Source organism: Lepus europaeus, chromosome 3 (genome assembly GCF_033115175.1).
Source record: "Lepus europaeus isolate LE1 chromosome 3, mLepTim1.pri, whole genome shotgun sequence".
In the NCBI taxonomy this organism is placed as follows: domain Eukaryota; kingdom Metazoa; phylum Chordata; class Mammalia; order Lagomorpha; family Leporidae; genus Lepus; species Lepus europaeus.
In genome coordinates, this window is record NC_084829.1 from 106,082,778 (window position 1) to 106,103,464 (window position 20,687).

A 20,687-nucleotide genomic window follows, 5' to 3' on the forward strand; every position below is an offset into this window, starting at 1 on the left:
CTTCTCCAGTCTGCCCGTCCGTCCCGCCGTCTGTCTGTCCATGCGTGTGTCCGTATCAAACAACAGCCCCAGCAGCTACAGTTTTTGCAAGAGCCGGGAAGACATTTAAGGATGCAGAAATTTCCACTGTGGAACAAATTCTGAGCGCCCGAAGAGCTGCGCAGCGCGCCACCGACACCCACCTGTCCGGCTCGAGGGGCTTCGCAGGCTGGAGCGCGGCTGGAGAGCGGCGGCGCCCGGCGGCGAGGCGGGCGCTGCCGGCAGGGACTCGGGCGGCGCCCACCAACCGCTCCGCCCCGGGACCGCCAGCATGAGCAAGCCGGCTGGATCAACAAGTGGGTACCTCGGGGGCCGCCGCGGGACTCCGGCGCGCGCAACCTGGGTGGGTGGGGAGGCCGGGAGGGCCAGCCCACGGGACGCCGCAGCTTCGAGCTGGGACCCTAGCGGGCGTGTGCGCTTTGGCCCAGCTTCTGGTCGACCGAGAGTTGGAGCGATCGGTGGCGAGGGGAGAGCAGTTTCGTTGCTCTGGACTGCCCGGTTCTCCCTCTCTCCGGTGTGGTGGGGAGGTGGCGAGCCCCGCAGGCTGACAGTCCCGAGAGCTGCCCCCGGTCCAGCCGCCAGGTGCCAAGGGTCGAGAGGGGTGCGACGGGGGCGGGAACCGGGCCGCAGCTCCAGGAGGCCGCACAGTAACACGCTCACTCAAAACTCTTAGCCCCCAGCGCGCAAAAGCAACTGGGCAAAGCGGATTTTGAATGGAATGCTTCGCACCCCGTTTCTAGCTGTTTCAAATAATCCTGCAAACTGGGAAGCAGAAACCATTTAAAAGTCACATTTCCCTTAATCCTAAATCCGCGTAGGTCATAACTGGGGAATTTAAAGTATGACGAGCCAACTCTAGCAAAGACAGGACCAAAGCTCTAATCCCGAGCACTTTTCCAGCGGGAGCTCTGCGGAGGCAGGAGCGCGCGGCCTGCTTCCTGCGCGCGCTTCTCGCCTTCCTGCAACTTCCTTAGCCGCTGGCTTCCAACAAGGCCCGCCACGCTGCAGCCGACCTCTCGCCAGCCCGGGACGCCGGGGTGCGGGGCTGTGGGTGTGCCAGGGCATTTGTATGCACCGGAGAACCGGCGGGCCTGAGCCGGTGTTGGGCAGGCGCGGCCGCGGCGCTCGGATCTCCCCCATACCCCGGGCCGTTTCAGTTCCTGCCTTCCGGGGGCTCTCCGGGGGGATGCGGGTTCCAGAGTCCGAGGCTGGGGGCAGCTGTTGCCGCGATCCCGCACCCCGGAGTCTTCCTGCGCTCCGGTTGCCCGGGTTCTGTTCGCCCACAGCGTTGTATTGGCGCTACATTCGTTCCAGCCCACCCCCTCCCGCGCATTGTCCCGAGGCTTTGAAAAGTTGGGAGCGCTCAGGACACTTCTGAGGAGTGATCAAGAAGCCCCGTTCAAGTGGGATGCCATTCCCGCCCCCCTTCTCCCCGCAAAGAACTAAGATTGTGTTTTCACTTTGTCCGTTTGTTTTGGTTTGCGTGTTGTGGTTTAAAAAAAAAAAAAGGAATAGAGCAAAATGAACATGCACAGAAAGAGAAAAGGAGGAATGCTCGGAGTTAGGGAGCTGGGAGGTCAGAAGAGCCTTAATCAGGCCCCAGTTCAGAGAGGACCCATGGGCAGGACTGGCCTCTCCCTATGGCCTCGGGCCTACACTGGTGCCCGCTTCAGTTCCAGTTCTGGGAAACCAGGCGGGCCCGCTTTTCGTCGCCTGCTTCCGCGGCGTGAGCGTCCCTGTCGGAAGACGCAGAAGACCTTTCCTGATGCCCTCCAGGTCTCTATGGCGAACCCCGAAGCCCACAGGCCTCGGCGGGCCTCCCGGCTCGCTCGCCCCGGGACAGGCCTCGGGGCCCTTGGAGCAGGCATCTCGGGCTTTTGCGCTCGAGCCGCCGGGGGCCTAGAAAGGCGAGGCCTGGGGTTGGGGATGGAGGGCGAGAGACGGTGCGGGCACACGGGGGACACGTTGGAGCCTGCCCACTTCCCAAGAGCCTGAACTGGGCCTCGGACGTCTCCAGCGCCCGGCACAGGTCGAGCCGCAGTGGCTGAGGTTTCTCGGGCGCGCGGGACAGCGTCCTCCCCCTCTCTGCGCCCCCAGCCACGCCGCCGCCGCCTGCGGGCCCTCCGCAGACCCGTGGCGGCAGCCAGGCCCAAAACTTGCGGTCCCGCGGCCCCGGGCGGCCAGGAGGTCGGCGCGCAGCGGGCCGGGTCAGCGGCCGGGCGGGCGGGCAAGGGCTCTGGCTCCCGGCGGGCTGGGCTTCGTGCGGCTGGAGGACAAAGCGATGTCACCCGGAGCCCTGCCTGGGTGGTAACGAGACCCTGGCCAGTCACCCCCGCAGCCCAGACTAACTTCTTTCAACAGCCTCTGATGGTAATTACAGTAATCGAAGCTGCCATATATCTTTAGGCAATTATGACACACAAAAAGCCCCGAGGGGACCCCCTGGCGAGGGAAGTTAAGAACGGTTTCCCAGCCTCGGGAAACGTCGGAGCTCGCTCGGCTGGCTCATTGCGAGGAGCTGTGCCGCAGGGTCACCCAGCTAGTCTCGTGACCCCAAGTCACCTCAGCGCGGCCGGGTGGCGAGTCGGAGGTGCAGGTCTGCGGGGCCCCGGAAGGTTCGCGTCCCCCCACCAGGGCCGCGCCCCGCCCCGCTCCGCTCTCAGCCTCTAATCTGCCGCGGCGGCGGCGGCGGCGGCGGCCTGGGGTAGGGGGCGGCGGCCACCTGCTGTGCCCCGGCCCTGGAAGCTCGGGGAGGGTCCCCCACCCTACCCTGGTCCGCCCCCACCCGCACTGGGCTCTCCAGCAGGTGTGTCCTGTGCGTCCTGTCCGGCTGGGGATGCGGGATGGGGGGAGGGACCCCGCCACTGCTCCTCTCATTGCTTGTCTTGCCACGGGGCAGAGGACAGCCGAGGTGACAGCGTGGCTGGACCCCGAACGCGGACCCCGGCGCGGCCAGGGGAGCGCGCGTTGTGCGAGATGGTCCCCGAAACCCTGAGTGAGGGCACGGCGGCACAGTACGACAGCTGGCTCCCTGGGGACCAGTGGTAGGCCCGCGGGGGTGCAGGGCGACACCCGCAGCGGCCCCTCTCTCGGCGACGCAGCCTCCCCGCCCGCCCCGCGGTGGCCACCGCGCCGCGCGCCTTCCCCGTCGGCCTTTGTGGCGGTCCGGATTCCCATGCTACTCTTTTTGACGGGTCACTGGTGGCTCTATAGGCAGGTGCTGCGGCAGGGTTGTAATTACCCGGGCCGAGCCTGCTCGTCACCGAGCCCCCGCCCCGCCCGCTCCCCCGCGCTCCCCCGCCCCCACCTGAGGCCGAGGCCCGGGGCCTGGGGTGCGGGCCGGGCTCGACGCCGCGGCAGCCGGGACTCGCTTCCCACCTCGGCCGCCCTCGCCTTCGCTGCCCGCCCCGGGGCCGGACACCCCTGCCTCGCCCCATCCCGGCCTAAATGCCCCCGGAGTTGCAGGGTCGGCCCGGCCTAAGTGGCGGACCCTGGACAGGTAACGCCGAAACATCAAGTGGCTCTAAGCTGTTACTAACGATTGTTTTTTTTGTTTGTTTGTTTGTTTTGTTTTTTTTTGTTTTTGTTTTTCATTTTCTTTTTTTTTCTTTTCTTTCTTTTTCTTTTCTTTTCTTTATTTCTTTTTCTTTTTTTTTTTTTTTTTTTTTTTTACTGCAGTGTTATCACTGTACTTCATTCCCGCTTTGTTTTGCGGGAGGAAGGATTTCCAGGTCCCCATAAACCACTTCAGGCACTTGTTGGATTCCTGAAGTTTACAGGGAAAGAAAGACCCCCCAATCGGGGATTCTGGAGTGACTCCCCCGAGGGGTCCTTGGCCGCCGCCGGCTTCGGGAGGGGAGGGGATCCGCAGAGGACAGCCTGGGGAAATCAGCCCCCCGACTGCGGCGGGAAAACCGGAAAAGCCCCTCCCAGAACCAGGCTGCGAAGGTCGCCCGTGGGGGACGAGGGATGCGGGGTTGCGGGCGGCGCCTGCCCTGCCGAGCCCCCGCGGAGCCCGCAGCGGGCCTCGGCCGCCTCTCGCAGATTCAGCCGGCCGCTGCTTTGCCGAGAGACATCTTCCCCCCAAGTCCCTGATGTCTCCAAAGCGCTCCCCCAAGTGTTTTTGTGAGAGGTAAAGCGAAAGTTGGACAATCACCACCACCCTTATTATCGTTAATAATCGGAGTATTAGCATCACAATCATCGTCCTAATAATAACAACGGCGCGGCGGAGCTCGGAGAGAACCCGATTGCCTTCCAGCTGCCGTCCCCGGTTCCAGCCGAGCGTGCTGGTCTCCTCCTCCCTTGCACGCAAGTTTGTCTCCGCGTGCGCTATCCTTCCTCTCTCTCTCTCTCTCTCTCTCTCTCTCTCTCTCTCTCTCTCCTCTCTCTCTTTCTGCGGAGTGCGAGAGCCGAGCCGGGAGGCGGCGGCGGCCCGCGTCGCCGCCCCGGCCCTCTGTCGTCTTTTATTCCGAAACGGGCCCCGGCGATTAGACGAGACCCAAATACACGTAGCGGTGCATGAATAATGCTCATTGTAGGAAACTGACACTTGCTCAAGGAAAAAAAGTCTAGCTATAAAATCACTTCATTATTTGCTTTTACCGCAGCCTCGGTGCTAATCCCTTCAGAGGTCAGCTTGCCCAGCCTCTCTCTCCCCCTCTCCCCTCTCCTCCCTCCTCCCCGCCCTCCTCTCCCTCGCGCCCCTTCCCGCCTTCCCCGCTTTTCCCGCGATTTCAGGCCGCATTTTAGACATTCCCTGCAAGGTGTGTGGCGACCGCAGCTCGGGGAAGCACTACGGGGTCTACGCCTGCGACGGCTGCTCGGGGTTTTTCAAACGGAGCATCCGAAGGAATCGGACGTATGTCTGCAAGTCTGGAAACCAGGTACCTCCGCCGGCGGCGCGCTGCCTCCCCTGCCTTTGTGTGTGCCAAGGCCTCCCCTACATTCCCCGGCGGCCGGCAGGAGCGGGAGGGGGCCCTGACCTCTCCCTGCCTCCCTCCTCCCGCCAGCCTAATCTCCGAGGCCCCTTGGCTCTGGCCAGGCCCGCTAAGGTGCGGCCGGGCAGCTGGGTTTGCAGGAGGAAATCGGAATGAAATCTCGGAGTCTCCCTAGGAAGTTTTGTTGTTTTGTTTTGTTTCCTTCTCTGATTGATGTTGACCCTAGGTGAGGTCCGCACCCAGAAACTTTAGCGACTAAACCACAGGTAGCAAGCAGGAGAGCTTGATCTGTTGCCTCCCTCCCAGTCCCTCTTTGGCCCCCTCACCCTATTCCTTGCAGCACTGCCTGACCACTGCCAGGGATGGCAGAAGTAAAAGCACTTGGGCATGTGAGGCGAGGTCACCTCCCATGCTAGCTGAGATCCAGGGTGAGCCTTGGCCACTTGGAAGGGAGCACTGGTGCTCTCTGGGTGGGCCCTTTCCACTTCTGAGAAGCCCACCTCTGCAGGTGGGCAGTGAGGTTTCAGTGCCCCTGTGACTTTAACAGGGACTTGTCGGAGACGGGCAGGACGAGGAAGAAAAGGTTGAAAGGAATGTGCACCTGGGACCCTCCCCAAGGTCCCTGCATCTCCTTGGTGTGATTCTGCTTGGAAGGTGTGCCTTGCTGGTTCCAGTTTGTCTTGAGCAGGCAGAGCTGTCTCAGAGAGATGGAGCAGCTGGGGCATAGGTTAAATGTGAGAAAAAGCTCCCAGAAGGAGCCAGTAGATGGTCCTTAGCTCAGTTTCCTGCTCAATCATAGGCTCATCTTAGCCAGGCACACCCTCACACAGCCCAGAGCCCTCTACCCTCACCCTCCGGGGAGACCCCTGACAATGCATTGGCCAGGAACCCAAAAGGTAAAGCACTTTCATCATTAAAACAGATGCTAGACGTGAGCTAACACAGCATCTGGAGCTAGTGGGTTAACCTGGTATCTTTTCCTGAAGCCAAGTCTTGCTTGTATCAATTTCTGATAGATTGGCATCCATACCAGCAACAAGAAGACATTTGTGTTTGGAAAAGTTAGTCGAAGCCTCCAACCCCATTACCTGTTTAACTGGGTGCTCAGATCTGCCCACTTTCTGCTTCTCTGCAAGGACACATCAAACTAAAGACACATAGGACTGCATCCCAGGAGCCCTGCAGGATTGTGGGATTGCTGCGGGTTACCAGATTTGATCAGGCTTCTATGGGGAGTGCGTCCTATTTTATGCAATACCCCAAAATTTGAGAATCAAAATGTTCAGATCTTATGTTTGCTATTTGAAAAGGAGATGACTATCAATCCAAACCTATTGACATCTGTCCAAGCAGTGTGCAAAAAAAGCGATAATAGACTCATCAGAGCTGGTGTTCCTCTCTTTGCAAAGAGAATAAATGGGCCCCAGAGAGGTGCTTGCCCTTCTCTGGGGCTGCAGATATTTCGATGCGCTTGATCTGATTGGAAGACACACTTCAGACCTAAGGAAGTTTCCCGTTTTGCATGTGCATGGTTGTCACAGCACTGGGAAGACTGCATTCGAGGCCAGACATGGATTACATCCAACAACAAATTTCTTAAGCCAGCAAAATGTCCTGAAGAATTCTCCTAGGGACAAACGTGACTTCCTTTCTCTCTCTTAGCCTAAGACTAAGTAAATATCATTCTAATCTTTTATTAACCATCCTGAAGACTCTTGGGAATCGTGATGAGCCCCAGCCCCACCTTTATTTCAAGCAAATTAACACATTTTAACTTGGAGAGTGGTGGCCTCATAAAATCGGAATTCCACTGTGCCATTTTTCCGTAAGGGATATTTCAGGGGGAAAGTGAACTTACTCCAGCTTCAGATCATATGCATTTTTGAGATTATGAAGCAAAGTAAAAACAGGTTTATTTTATTCTCTGTCTCTCCACCACATATGGAGTAGTAGCAACCTACATAAATATCAGAGAGCATGGAATTTCTTAGGTATTTTCTGTGTATGAAATACACATATGCACATTTGACTATCTGCCTGTGGGTGTGTCCCTCAGAAATGACCCCTGACACTGCGTAATGCCCACACTTTACCTATGGATTTCCTCTTTCAGTGGTCACCATCCCTCCTCCTCCCGCTATCCCACCCCCCCCCCGCCGGAATATTGCACTAGGTAAAACGTATTCTCCTGCCTCGGGGTTTGATCAGTCACCAGGCTGTCTCTTCTCAGTCGTTAGTGCCATTTTCTCCGACAGTCCATCATATTGACTTCCTGGGCATGTTTCCGCGGTGGGTGTTTCCATATCTGCCGGGCCCTGGGCGCTCCCTTCCCACCCCCACCTGCGGCCCCACGTGGGGGAGCCGCTGTGTGTTCGTAATTCCCGGAGGAGTCTGGCCTGTAACACGGCTCTCCACGCGCTGTTTCTAAGGATACCCTCAAGTACAGAAGCCAAAGTGAGCGAACAGGAGAGGGACCCATACATGCAAGAGATTCATGGGCTCCTCCAGAAAGTAACAGAAAGCGGTACACCCCAAGACTTGAAAGAGAAGTTGGCGGGAGGGGATCTGGGCGTGGCCTGACCCGCAAGCCTGCTCCCGGGCCGGGCTCCGAGGCCTCTGCGCCCCGCCGGGTCGCTGTCTCCGGTCCTGAAACCCGCGGTCCCGGGGACGCGGGGACGGCCCTCTCACCAGATCCTCCCGCGCGGCAAGGGCTGGCGAACCAGGCGCTCTGCTGCTTGAGGAACCATTGTCTCCCCGGCCCTGGGCCGCCTCTACGGGCCCCGGGTCCCCCGCTGAAGCCCCTGGGGGCCTCTGACCACCCGCGCTCTGTTCCAGGGAGGCTGCCCGGTGGACAAGACGCACAGGAACCAGTGCAGGGCGTGTCGCCTGAAGAAGTGTTTGGAAGTCAACATGAACAAAGATGGTAATCAGTGCATTCCTTTCTTCTGGTAATGTTGATTGAGTACTAAGTAAATTATATGTACAGAAAATACATGGCACTCCTGTGCATGTAAATCATCTCACCAGCGCCGCTTTCCAAACTCCGGGAATGGGCCTCAGTCTTTCCAGGGTACCTCCCCGGCCCTCGGCAGGAGCTCCCACGCGGGCCCCGCTGAACTCCCCAGGGCGAGCGAGGTAAATGCCCACAACCACCCCCAGGAAGGCGGCGCTCCGGGGTACCCCAGGCCGCTGGGGACCTGCGCGCACTGCTCTCTCCTCGCCCCTGGTTGCAGGGTTTCGTGGCCACCCCTAAGCCGTTAGCCTTCTCCAGCGTCTGCCGTCTGGACAGGCTCTAGGGAGCACACCGCGGGGACTGAGTGACCATGGCGTGTAGGAGGAGGGAGGCCACAGACACGAAAGCGCGGGATCTGGAGGTCTTGTTTGCAAATTCACCAAGATGCATAAATCAGTGCGCCCATTAGGCCGATGCCGGCTTGTCCCGGGTCTCCTCTCAGTAACACGGTAAAGAGAGAGAAGGAGGCTAAGAGGACGCCTGGCTCCCAGAAAGCTCGCAGAGGGGTACAGCAAGAACGCGGCGGGCCGCAGAGCGCAGTCCCAGCTGCGTCCCACGTCGCAGCCTGGCGAGGGCGCCCCAGGCCCGGGCCAGGGGTGGAGGGGCCAGCTGGGAGGGCGCAGTGGGGCCTGGGCGCCGCGCACCGACTGGGGCCTTGCAGCGGCCGCGGCCTGGGCTGGGTGGCAGCTTCAGGAGGCTGCTCTCCTGCCCGGCAGAGCTCTTGGCTCAGCGGCGCAGGAAGCAGGAGCGAGCGTGCAAACCTGTTGCACTTGTGTATTGACAAGTTGTCAAGCTCGGCGGGGGGGGGGGGGGGAAGATTGCCCTGAATTAATTTGTTTGTTTAAACTGTTGGTGGTAATTCTCACATCTCCCCGGCCTTCCTCCAGCACACTCCCAGACCGGCTGTCCCTAGGCCCGCACCCCGCTCCGCGTTCCCGGGGGTTCGGCCCCCTTTCTCCAGGCGCACTCGGAGCCCGGAAACCATTTTTTGGGGGGTGTAGCCTGGGAGTAGGGGAAGTGGACCCCGAACCGAGCTGGGAAAGTATGTGGCTCGCTGTGCGCGACGCTCCCCAGGCCTATGGGGTCTCTGGCTTCCCTGCGAACCCCGGAGTAGGAGAAGACCCGAACTCTCAGAGAGCGCCCCTAGTGCGTCTTGAGGCCCGGCCGTGGGCGTGGCACATGGGTTGCCGGCTTGTCTTCTCGGCCCCAGCTCCCAAAACCGCGTTTGTAGGGGCAGCTGATCTCGGGGTGCCTCCCGCCCTTGTGTCTCCTCTCCTTTCCGCTCTTCACTTTCCGGTGACCTGGCCTGCTCCGATGTGGCGTCTGGCGGGGTCGCGCGGTCGCGGCTCCGGGTCCCGGCGTCTCCAATACCAGGCGCGCCCGCATCCCTCTGTCTCCGCAGCCGTGCAGCATGAGCGCGGGCCCCGCACGTCCACCATCCGCAAGCAAGTGGCCCTCTACTTCCGCGGGCACAAGGAGGAGAACGGGGCGGCGGCGCATTTCCCCTCGGCCGCCCTGCCCGCGCCCGCCTTCTTCACCGCGGTCACCCAGCTCGAGCCGCACGGCCTGGAGCTGGCCGCGGTGGCTGCCACCCCGGAGCGGCAAACCCTCGTAAGCCTGGCTCAGCCCACGCCCAAGGTCAGTGATCTTGCCGAGGCGGGGGCTGGGTGGGGAAAGGCACGCACCCTGTTCTCTTGAGCCGTGATGAGGTCAGGCAGAAGATGGTGCTGCCCCGGGTGCTCCGCTTGTCTCAGCAGGGAGCTCCAGGCCTCCTGCTTCCGGCTGTGGTGGAGCCACAGTCTAGTGGCCTTCGGGGCGGCTGCAAATGTGAACTCGCGAGCCCATCCCCTGGAAGTTCCCTCTCGGGGTGCAGCCCAGGTGCTCGCACCTTTAGGAAACACCCATGGGTGCTAGGGGGTGGTGGGTCCCTGTCTAAACCGAGAAGGCAGCCTTCCTGGAGGCCAGGAGAACAGATGCAGTTGCAAATCTCCTGGATCCAGTGTCCTGGGAAAAGTAATGGGTACCTAATGCAAGAGAGAAGTATGGAGCTCAGGTTGTTACTGCTTGTCTTTTTTTCCTGTTTTTAAAGTTTTTTTTTTTTTTTTTTTTTTATTTGTAAGGCAGAGTGACGAGAGAGAGGGAGGCTCTGAGAGAGAGATTACACTTCCATCTGCTGGTCCAGCCCCAAATACCTGCCACATCCCAAGCTGGGCCAGGCCAAAGCCAGGAGCTAGGAACTCCATCCGGGTCTCCCACATGAATGGCAGGAACCCAAGCACTTGGGCCATCCTTGGCTGCTTTCCCAGAAACATTAGCAGGAAGCTGGATTGGAAGCCGAGCAGCGGGGACTCTAACCAGCGCTGGGATATGGGATGCTGGTCTCTCAAGTGACAAGTGGTGGCACAATCCCATGCAACACATCTCTCACCTGTGGTGCTCACTTGTTAGGACAGGTTAAGGAATCCTGCCTCATTTTCCAGGCTTCCTTCCCTCACTTGTGAGCTGTGTGGATTTACAGCAGGATCAAGTTCCTACTAGCAGAGACATAGCCTGAACCAACTGGAAAGGCTGCCACCTAGGGACCACCCTTCAGGCCTCCAGCTGGGCCTATCCCAGGCCCCACTCCAGAAGAGACCCCCCTCCGATCCTCCTCCAGAGAGGAAGGCCAGCTGCAGCCCCCCGCTGAGGAAAGCCAGACACCTGGGCACATGCACACACACAATATTTAATATTGCTTTCTTACCCTTGATGTGTATAATAAGCTCGGGAAAGTAGTGTTATGAATATGTTGTCAGTTATGAATGGGAATGCTCTGTGAATGATTAAGATGTCTAATTGAAATATTTCCATAATATACTAATCCTTTCTAAAAATACTCACATGCATATTTGTGTTTGGGATGCCTATTAATTTATACTTTTTTCACATCTATTTTTATTTACACAAATGCAAGCAGCTCTCTTGTCTAAAATTGGGAGCCGGGCCTGGCTCAGCCCTGGGAAAAATTGTGCTGCAGGGGAAAGAAAAGCCAGACGCCCCTCTGGAAGGGAGTGGCCTGCAGGAAGTGGAAACTGGCCTTCTGCAATGAGGACTGTTTCTCAGACTATGCGGATGTGGCTGCTTGGTCCCTACTCAACTCTGGCACCAGCGCACTTAAGCAAAACGGCCAAATTCCCTTTTCTCCTGCTCCTCGTTGTAATTAGAACATGAAACGGTTGGCTCTTCTTGCAAAGCTGTGGCGTCCTCACTTCCAAGTGTCTCTGTCTTCCCCTCGCAGTACCCCCACGAAGTGAATGGGACCCCCATGTATCTCTACGAGGTGGCCACTGAGTCCGTGTGTGAATCTGCCGCCAGGCTTCTCTTCATGAGCATCAAGTGGGCCAAGAGTGTGCCTGCTTTCTCCACGCTGTCTTTGCAAGACCAGGTATGACCAGCAGGGCACTGAGATCCTGTGAGGAAGGAGGTTGGGAAAATAAGCCACCAAGTTCAGCCTTAAAACCCTCAGTGCTCCCTGGATAAAAGCCCTCAGGCAGGTATGCGGTCTGCACAGGAAGGAGGAAGCTGTTCATTATTATTAGCATCCTTCTGTGAGTTCAGATATCTACCTAGGGAACCCTTCATCAGAAACCGCATTGTGTTATTTCAGGAAGGCTGGATCTGCCCTGTGACGGACACATAGACCGCTTGCTCTTTCCCTCTCACCTTGGTTTAACAGAAACATTGAACTGAATCTTAAATTTAAGTATCTCAATGGTTTTTAAAACTGTTGATAAAAGTGCTTGCCTAAGGATATGGGAACCAAGAGGAATGGAGGGTGGTAAGAGCATTCCATCCTCATACGATATTTGGAACTAGCCTCAGGATTTTGCATCGTCGGTTTTGTGTCTCCACTGTGAGAGTCGGTCTTGGCTACCGATTTATCGATTTATCGGCGGTGGGCTCACCGGGTGCGTTGCACAGCTCCTGCAGGCCAGCATCTCCCTTGATTCTTGAAGTGCTTTTAGAGATTTTGTAAACAAATAGGCATTTTGCATAATTCTGTGGTAGTAAATGACATTCAGAGGGAGGACAATTATCTGCAGCTAAAAATTGCATTGTACCAAAACTCAGAAATTTTGTTGTTAGGATTATCAGACATGGCCCCTGCCAGCATTTTTCTAACCTAAAGGGAAAGGAAGAAAATGAAACATTCATAATTGTTGGCTGTTACCAGCATTTTCGTGGAAAATAATGACAGATTCCCCAACAGGCTAATAACATATGGTTCTAAAAGCAAAGGATTTATTTCTTCAACTCATTTAATACCCAATTAAAGCATAACAGTGCCGCTTAGATGAAGCTGTTTCCTGCAGAAAGACCAAGCGGTGTACTAAAAACATTTAATCCTCCAGCATGCGATGTTCTTTTTTTCATGGCAGGAACTTACAAATATGGCCAGGATTCTATAGTGTTTACCTTTCACATAGAATTGTTATTTCCTGTACTTAATGCAATAACACTAAAAGTAAAAAGCATTTTGAAAATTCAACATTTAGTATCATTGTGATTTTGCCTGCTGGCCTTCGTGATGCAGCTCTTAGCTCCTAAAAGGACATTTTTTCCACATAATTCATCCAGAATTGGCTGGTTTTTGAGAGGTTTTTCAAAATTCAAAAATAGAGATTTTCCAAGGTGGTTGTGTTGTATCTTTGACCAGTGTACTTGTTGGGCTCTAGCCATTTACCGTGTGTGTGTGTGTGTGTGTGTTGTAAGTTGGCTATTTTTTCTCAAAATAAGTATTTGTGAACTCTTTAATCCAAACAAAATTTACTCTGTCTGCCACTTAACCATTTGGTGGAAACCCTCAGACAACAAGCAAACAATAGTGAAGTGGAATCCGGTACATTCATTTAGAAAAGGAGACAGATTCTCACTTTAAATATTCAGTAGCACATTTTATTAGAATGAAAATGACAAGCACCTTGATGCTGTCCACTTATGAGTCTCAGAATCAGGCAGTGAGATGAGGTAAACTCAGCACTACCCGATTAACATAATTACAGCCTGATTTTCCTGCCTGCCTCTTGGGAATTAGTGATTCTTTCTCTCTGTCTCTCTCCCAGCCCAGCCCCCCCACCCCCATGCCTCCAGGACGATGGGGCCCCCATTGCACAGGGAAGGAGGCCGCCTGCTCGGCTGCCGGGAGGCATCGCAGAGAGGCTGGGTCTATGGTGTGGTTGAATGGTCAGGAGCCGGCGGATGCAGGACAGGAGGGCTAAACCCTTTGCTGGTGGGAGCAACCCTTGGGGAGCAGAAATGGCTGGCTCTCAACACATGTGCATAGCTGGAGGCACCTTTTCAAAATGGGACATATGGGAAAATAAGGGAAAGCTAGAATATTCAGCAAAAGAAATTTTTTTTTTACCAAGACCAGCATTTAAAACACTTTTAAAAAATAATGGAAATTTACATATTGAAATTGTTTATAAATTTATAAATTACACACTATATTATATTATACATCTATTGTATGACAGCTGATGCTTTTGGAAGATGCTTGGAGAGAACTGTTTGTTCTAGGAATAGCACAATGGGCCATTCCGGTTGATGCTAACACTCTACTGGCTGTATCTGGTAAGAATTGCACAATTTAATGACTTTGTTGTAGAAATTACCATAAAAATACATTACTGAAAAAAGAACAACATGTAAAGAATAACAAATTCCTGCTGAACAATGGAGTATACCTGTCATTTATAAATCTATATTTAAATGCAAATAATGTTGTTTTGTTGTATTCATGACTGCTTGCATTGTTATTTAAATGCAAATTACTGTGTTTGTTATCATCCAAGAGAAGATTTTATATTAACTTTCATACAATATAGCCAGTTTACATGGAACCAGATATCTTAGAGTGACAATTGAATAGATATTGATATGCAGGATTTTGTCAAAAATCAATATTAAATCATGAAAATGCCTTCATATTAGAGTATTTAGCCCATATTTTTATTCTAGGCATGAATGGTGACAACACAGATTCCCAGAAGCTGAACAAGGTCATATCTGAAATACAGGCTTTGCAAGAGGTGGTGGCTCGGTTTAGACAACTCCGGTTGGATGCTACTGAATTTGCCTGTCTGAAATGCATCGTCACTTTCAAAGCTGGTGAGCAGACACGGACCCCTGTCTCTTCTCCTGCCCCGGTTTTGCCACCTCCCTAGATCAGCCACCCCAAAGTCCAGACTGAGCTTTACAAAAGGAGGTGATGGTTTCCAAGGGCGTTGACACTCCCAGGCTGGCACCATCTTTGACAGCTGTGGGGACCTGCGTGATCCCCTGATGGGCACCCACTTCCAGGGAGGCATGTCCCACAGCATTTCCTGTGCTGCATATCACAATGTCTTGGTCTTCACTTCTAGTTCCCACACACAGTGGTTCTGAGCTGAGAAGTTTCCGGAACGCTGCCGCCATTGCAGCTCTTCAAGACGAGGCTCAGCTAACTCTCAACAGCTACATCCATACCAGGTGACCTTTGCTTGCCTTGAATGTGAGCTTCAGAAAATTGTTTCCATTGTGAATGTGTGAGCAGACAGTGACAATCCAGTTCAAATACTGTGACTATTTATCCTGTTGCCAGACCGTTAACCTAAGATCCCTGTCTTCACCCATTTCTCAGGGTGGGCAAATCAAATTAGAGGACCAAAGTGAAAGCATTGCCGGCCATATTACAGCTGCCTTGGCTGAACAAATCAATGCATCTAAGCACTTGATCACACTTGTGTGAATGGATGTGGGAAGGGTCGAGAATGAAGGCAGAATATGAAGGCTGATACATTAGAGGGTGGTCACGCATCCTTTGAAGAAAAGGCAGATGCCCATCCCAGATAGAAGGACCGGTGAACTTTCTAGAGAAACCGTCTTTACAAACGCTGTCCTAACTGCTGCTGCGTGGCTCTGGTGATCGGTATCTGTGGAGTTATTTCAGAACAGAGTGCCTGCTACACTCCTTGTGGCCAAGCAGGGCCCAATGGCAAAGGCTGATCTTGGCTATTTGTGGAAATTCTGTTTCTAGGGCTCCAGAAAAGCTTCTTGTGGCCCAGCACAAAGTGTAGACTTTCTGATTCCATTTGTAGATGAGAATGAATGAGTGAGTGAATAAATGCTTTTAGAGAGCATTGGTTAGAGTAGAGGGACTGTTCTGTTTCTCCCCTTGATTGATCTTGGAAGCAGCCCTGGTCAGCTGTCTCTGTCATCTCAACTGTTAATGAGATACTTAAGCTGTTAATGTCTCCCTCCCTCTGGAGGCCAGAGGAATCCCAAGTCACCTGTGTCCATGGGCATGGTACCTTTGTTAGTCAGATCTCATTTCTATCATAAATCCTCTTGTGAATACTGAATGAATGAAATAGTTCCCTGTCCATGGAATATCCCTGAAACTGTGTTGAGTGATGGCACACATGTATGTGTTTTTCCAAATTACAGTGTCAGGACTTAAAATCCACCTTGATTACAGAATATGCCTATAGTCTGTGATTCATATTTGTTCAAAATTATAGGAAGGAGCAGCCCATAATTTGGGCACTTGTTTTCCTGCTGAACACCAACTTCCTAAGTGGCCTTTGACATTTAGAGCCATTCCTGTGTAACACCGAACTGAGAAGAATGGATATCCAGGGGTTGATTCAGTCAAGACTTTGCTGGGCACCTGTCACGTGCAGAGTGCCAGGCAGGCATTGTGGGATGCCAGAGAGAACAAGAGGCTGACCCTTTGTCCATGTACGGGGTAGGCAGAGATGTCACGCAGTTCAGAACAGAGAGGAGAGGGATGTAAAGTGGGCACTGGGAGACCCATTCTAGTTGGAGGGGTAAAGGGTGAGGGACATCAGAAAAGCTGACTGGTGGAAGGGACCTGTGAGTTGGTCCTTGGATGGTGGCTGGGGGGCAGAAGGGCTGTCCCCAGAGGCAGTGGGGAGCTGGTGGAGGTGCCAGAGGTGGGGGATGGGCATCAGAGAGCCTGGCACAATAGAAGCTGCTGAGAGGAGGACCCAGGAGAACGCAGCCCCAGATTAACAACAATCTGTTGTATGTAAAGAGGCAGAAAGAGAAAGATGGAGAGAGACCAATACATGTAGAGAGAGAGCTCCCATTTGCCAGTTCACAGCCCAAATGCCCACAGTAACCGGGGCTAGGCAGGTTGCAGGCAGGATCCAGGAGCTCAGTCCAGGTCTCCACAGGGTGTCGGGAGCCCAATTACTTGTGCTGATGTCTTAGTAGGAAGTTGGAGTCAGCAGCTAGGTACTTCGACGTGGGACTAAACACTACTCCCTACAGCCGTCTATTTTAAAGAAGCAGTGGGTACGCTACATTTCTCTCACCCCAGAAACAAGGAAATTCTTCAGGGAAGAGACATTTCTGTTTGGGCAAGGAATTCTTATTTCATGATAGCTACGGCGATAACAACATTAATATCTTGCTCACGCACATGACAAAAACAACTTTGCTTCATTTCTTGGCTCCTTCAAATCAGCACTCTTTCCTCTAGCACTTTCCTGTCTAGAAAAATACAGCCCACAGTTGAAATGGAAATTGAACATGCAAACTGAGGGAGTTGTGTGTTACAGCGTATAAGCTCTTTCTGTTATTATCTAAGGATGTTAAGGAGAAAGGTAGCAATGGACATTTCATACAAACAGTGGGTTATAGCTGAAGATCAAATACTCCAATCCGTGGTAGGCTCCAAACACTTAAACTTGAAGAGCATCTTCCAGTTATTCCTGCTTGTGGCTGAAGTCAGGGCATAGATATTCTAAAAGATAATTCTGAGCAGTCAGACCCCCCACCCCGTCTCTCTCACACACATTGCTGTGGTCCCTGAGCAGCACAGGACTCCACATAGAAGTAGACAAGTCTTGCTGACAGTCTAATCCAACTAAAGGATCAAAGAAGTGGGTGCGTCGATGAGTAGATAATTTATTTACAGCAAATCAAGGGTTAATTGTCCATGGGTTCTCCAGAAATCCACGCTTTTGGAAGGCAGTTCTTTCTGCTATGGTTTCTCACCAGGGGTGGACGCTGCCGAAGTGGCTGAGAATGTGTAGGTAGGGCTGTTGCCCACTCGCTCGCTGCAGGGTTAGCGCTCTCCTCTGCTGGGGCTGGGAGGAGAACAGTTGAGGAGAGGAAGTGGCCAGGGTGGAAGGGAGATGTAGAACTTGGGATTACTTTCCAGGAAGCATAGGCGGTGCCTGTGGTAAGGAGCGGTACGGATTTCCTATTTTCTTCCAAATGTAGGTAAGGTTCACCATCTCCATACCACAGTATTAAATGTGGTCTGGTGGCTCTTGTCTGTGGGTGGTCATGCAGCTGGGCAGTGACAGAGCCAAAAGAGGGCCTCACAGGCCCAGGTGGATAAGTATCCTAGCCAGTGGAAGAGAGAGAGAGAGACTCTTGCATGCCTAAAGCTAGCGATCAGCATAAACGTTGTTCTCATGCACTGTGCATGTGGGGTGGGGCCAGCAGCCTGTGAACCGAAGCTCCAGATGCCTTTGGAGGAAGGTGGCTGCTCCTCAGTGCCTAGCACCCCGTGGCCCGGGTTGACCCTGACCCAGTCACAGATGTGTGTCCCTGGAGCTCAGGTTTTCAGGTTTGCAGTGCAGAGTGCGCTGACCCTTGATTCCAAGCTCTCAGCTACAGACGGAGCAGGAGCCAGTGACGAGGTAGCTCCCAGGCATCTAAAGACAGAAGCAAAGTGGACCTGCCCATCTGAGCACACATGCATGTTGGACAGCAAGAGAGGAAACTGTTAAGCAATTTGTCACATCTTTAATTGTATGCCAATTTCATTGACATGAAAGTTGGGTGGCTTGCCACCCAACAGAACTGAGTCTTTAATTTGCAGCGTAATAAAGATGGAATTATTCCTGAGAGTGACAAAGTATAATGTCTGAATAATAATTTCGAGAATTGCTTAAAAAAGAAGCCATTTTATTTGAGAGAAATGGCCTTGCAAAGGAGCCCTGAGAATGTGAAAATATGGATTTTATTGCTGCCTTCGTCGTCACCACCCTGGTTTTTTTCTCTTCTTTTTTCCAAAGAAACCTTTTATTTAAGGAATACAAATTTCATAAGTACAACTTTAGGATATAGTGATTCTTCCCACCGTACCCACCCTCCCACCCCTTCCCCTCCTCCTTCTCCCATTCCCAGTCCTATTCTGCACTAAGATCCATTTTTGATTAACTTTATACACAGAAGACCAACTCAATACTAAGTAAATAGTTCAACAAAAACAAAACAAAAAAACAAAAACAAAACCTGTTCCTCAACAGTCGAGACAAGGACTGTTCAAAGTCGTTGCATCTTGAAGATACACCCTGGGCTTTTTCTACAGTGACACCTTACATTTATTATTTGGTTTGCAAGTACTATCATGTTTCTTAACTCTATCTTTTTTCTCCAAAATAGATGCAATCCTTTTGCTAGCAGAGAGAGAGAGAGAGAGAGAGAGCGCCATGTGACTTTGGCACCATTGTTTTTATATTCTCTGGGTCTTGAGTCAGCTCTTGGCAAAGCAAGGACATTAACACCTATGTGGGGCTTCACTGCATGTTATAATCCAAGAGGCCCCAAATCAGGAGATCATTCCGGGGGTGATGTGTGTTCAAGTGTAAGACACTGATTCGCATTCATAATGGACTCTGACCTTGCTTTCACGGCTTCTCGTATTCCAGATACCCCACTCAACCCTGTCGCTTTGGAAAACTCCTGTTGCTCTTGCCAGCTTTACGTTCTATTAGCCCATCAACCATAGAAGAGGTGTTTTTCAAAAAAACCATCGGCAACGTGCCAATCACAAGACTGCTTTCAGATATGTACAAGTCCAGTGACATCTAAGCCCTCCGAGGACCCGCTTTGCAGGATGGGACCGCAGCAGATGAACGGCTGCCCCTGGAGAACAAGCCTCCACTAACCAACCCTGCAGGGAGCGTGCACTGGGGATGTGTAGCCTTCAGGAAAGAAAAATGCCACTTGACACAAAGCAGTTGCATAACCATGGCCTGCTGCCGCGGCCAGGGTGGGGTGGCCCGGGAGGAAAGGGGGTGGGCACTAGGACCGCCTGAGCAGTGCCCTGGGAGGGGGCGAACTGGGGTTGCCACAGGCCGGGCCTCTCACCTGGGAGACAGGGCTGACCCATCCGATGCTGAAACACAACTAGTGCTTTTCTTTCTTTGTAGCATACAAAGTTAAATAGAGCTCTGTGCGTGACATCGCCCGCGGCCTTCTGAACTGTATTCTGTTGGAGCACTTATTCTAAAAATAATGGTTAGGGTCTAAATCCAAGCATTATCAAAAAGTCCCCTTCTATTGTAACACATCGTGGAGTGGCCTTTGGGACTGGGTTAATAAGTGAAAAGTAGCTATGTGATTTGCTTTTTCTCTATCTTCATTTCTCTTTCTTTTCCTTCTGTTTTTTTCTTTCTTCTGCTTTTTTCCTGTTTATGTTTAATGCTGGAGGCCAGGCAACCTTGTCAAAGGAACTGGTGGACGAAAGAGAGATTCTCACCAGGACTTCGGGTTGGGTAACAGCTCGACACTAGGAGAGCTTTACTAAAAGAACACAAGTAGAGGGAGGAGGAATACAAACAGCAAAACCAAATAAAGTGGAGACAAGTGACGGAGGGAGGCAGACTGCTGTCCTGTTAACACAGTGCTGAAACCAAAGGCAGTGGGGGCCCCAACTCGTGGTTCAGTGAGTCCCGCCGGAGAGTGAGCAAACATGGACACGTGCCAGAAGGAACTCCAAGACTGACCCATTGCTAACAGCCCGAGACTCTGCGATGCTTTTCAGAAAGTTCTGGTTTCTAGGAAAGCCTTGAGTGCATGTGTGTACACTCGTACTCACACACACACACACACACACCCATCCTACACTGTAAGCTGCTCCTTTGGTATGGATCTATACTTACAGAAACGTAGAAACAAACGTTTTTAAATAGCTGCTGTACTTTTCACTTTGTGATTTATTAGGTACTAGCACTGAGGACAAAAATTCAGCACTTGGACTATCATAGGATGAGTCCAACTTCCCTGTACAAAGTGGATTAACCGATTGGTGAAGTTAAAAGGTTGTACTCATTGTATTTACAAAGAATAAAAATATATTGAATTTCAGTGTGCTCTTCTTGATTTCTTAGCCTTCCTCGCTGGCTGCTTCTCACCCACCAGATACAAGGTGGCTGCAGCTGGTGTTAAAACTGAAACTCAGCCCAGAGCTGAGAGAAAGGAACTACAAAGACAATTTCCTCCTTACAGTGTGTCCCATTTGTAAAATGATGAATAAAGAAATAAAACATAAGATTCCGTTCTCTACAGCCCTCACATGTAATTGCATCTGTTAGAAAAATTGCTGTAGGAGAAAGAGAGAGGCCGATTAACTGTCTTCCATCCATCCCTCTCCTGCTTCTACCTCTCTTGCCAACATCTCAGTCCTCACCAGGAACTTTAAATCGTTTAATGATCAAAAAGACAAAGCAGGAAAGCCTGTCTTGGTGAATTAGATGAGGAAAGAGTCGTAGAAAGATCATCCGATGTCTGCAGCCAGTCTCAGCGCACTGGCCCCACAGCCAGAGCCCAGCAGTGGAAGTCACTGATGCCCCAGGCCAGGGGGCTGTCTGGCCTCCTTGTGAGTGGCAGCTCCAAATAGAGTGGCTCCT

General features: G+C 52.8%; 1 protein-coding gene across 1 annotated transcript; it reads left to right on the plus strand.

The window, feature by feature from the left end:
* Positions 1-310: 310 nt before the first annotated feature.
* NR2E1 (nuclear receptor subfamily 2 group E member 1) lies at positions 311-18,867 on the plus strand. The gene is made up of 9 exons (XM_062187644.1): positions 311-335; positions 4,780-4,925; positions 7,815-7,902; positions 9,395-9,630; positions 11,270-11,416; positions 13,509-13,605; positions 13,993-14,142; positions 14,397-14,502; positions 18,705-18,867. Exons 1-9 carry the CDS (start codon positions 311-313, stop codon positions 18,865-18,867), a joined length of 1,158 nt encoding a protein of 385 aa, XP_062043628.1.
* Positions 18,868-20,687: the final 1,820 nt, after the last annotated feature.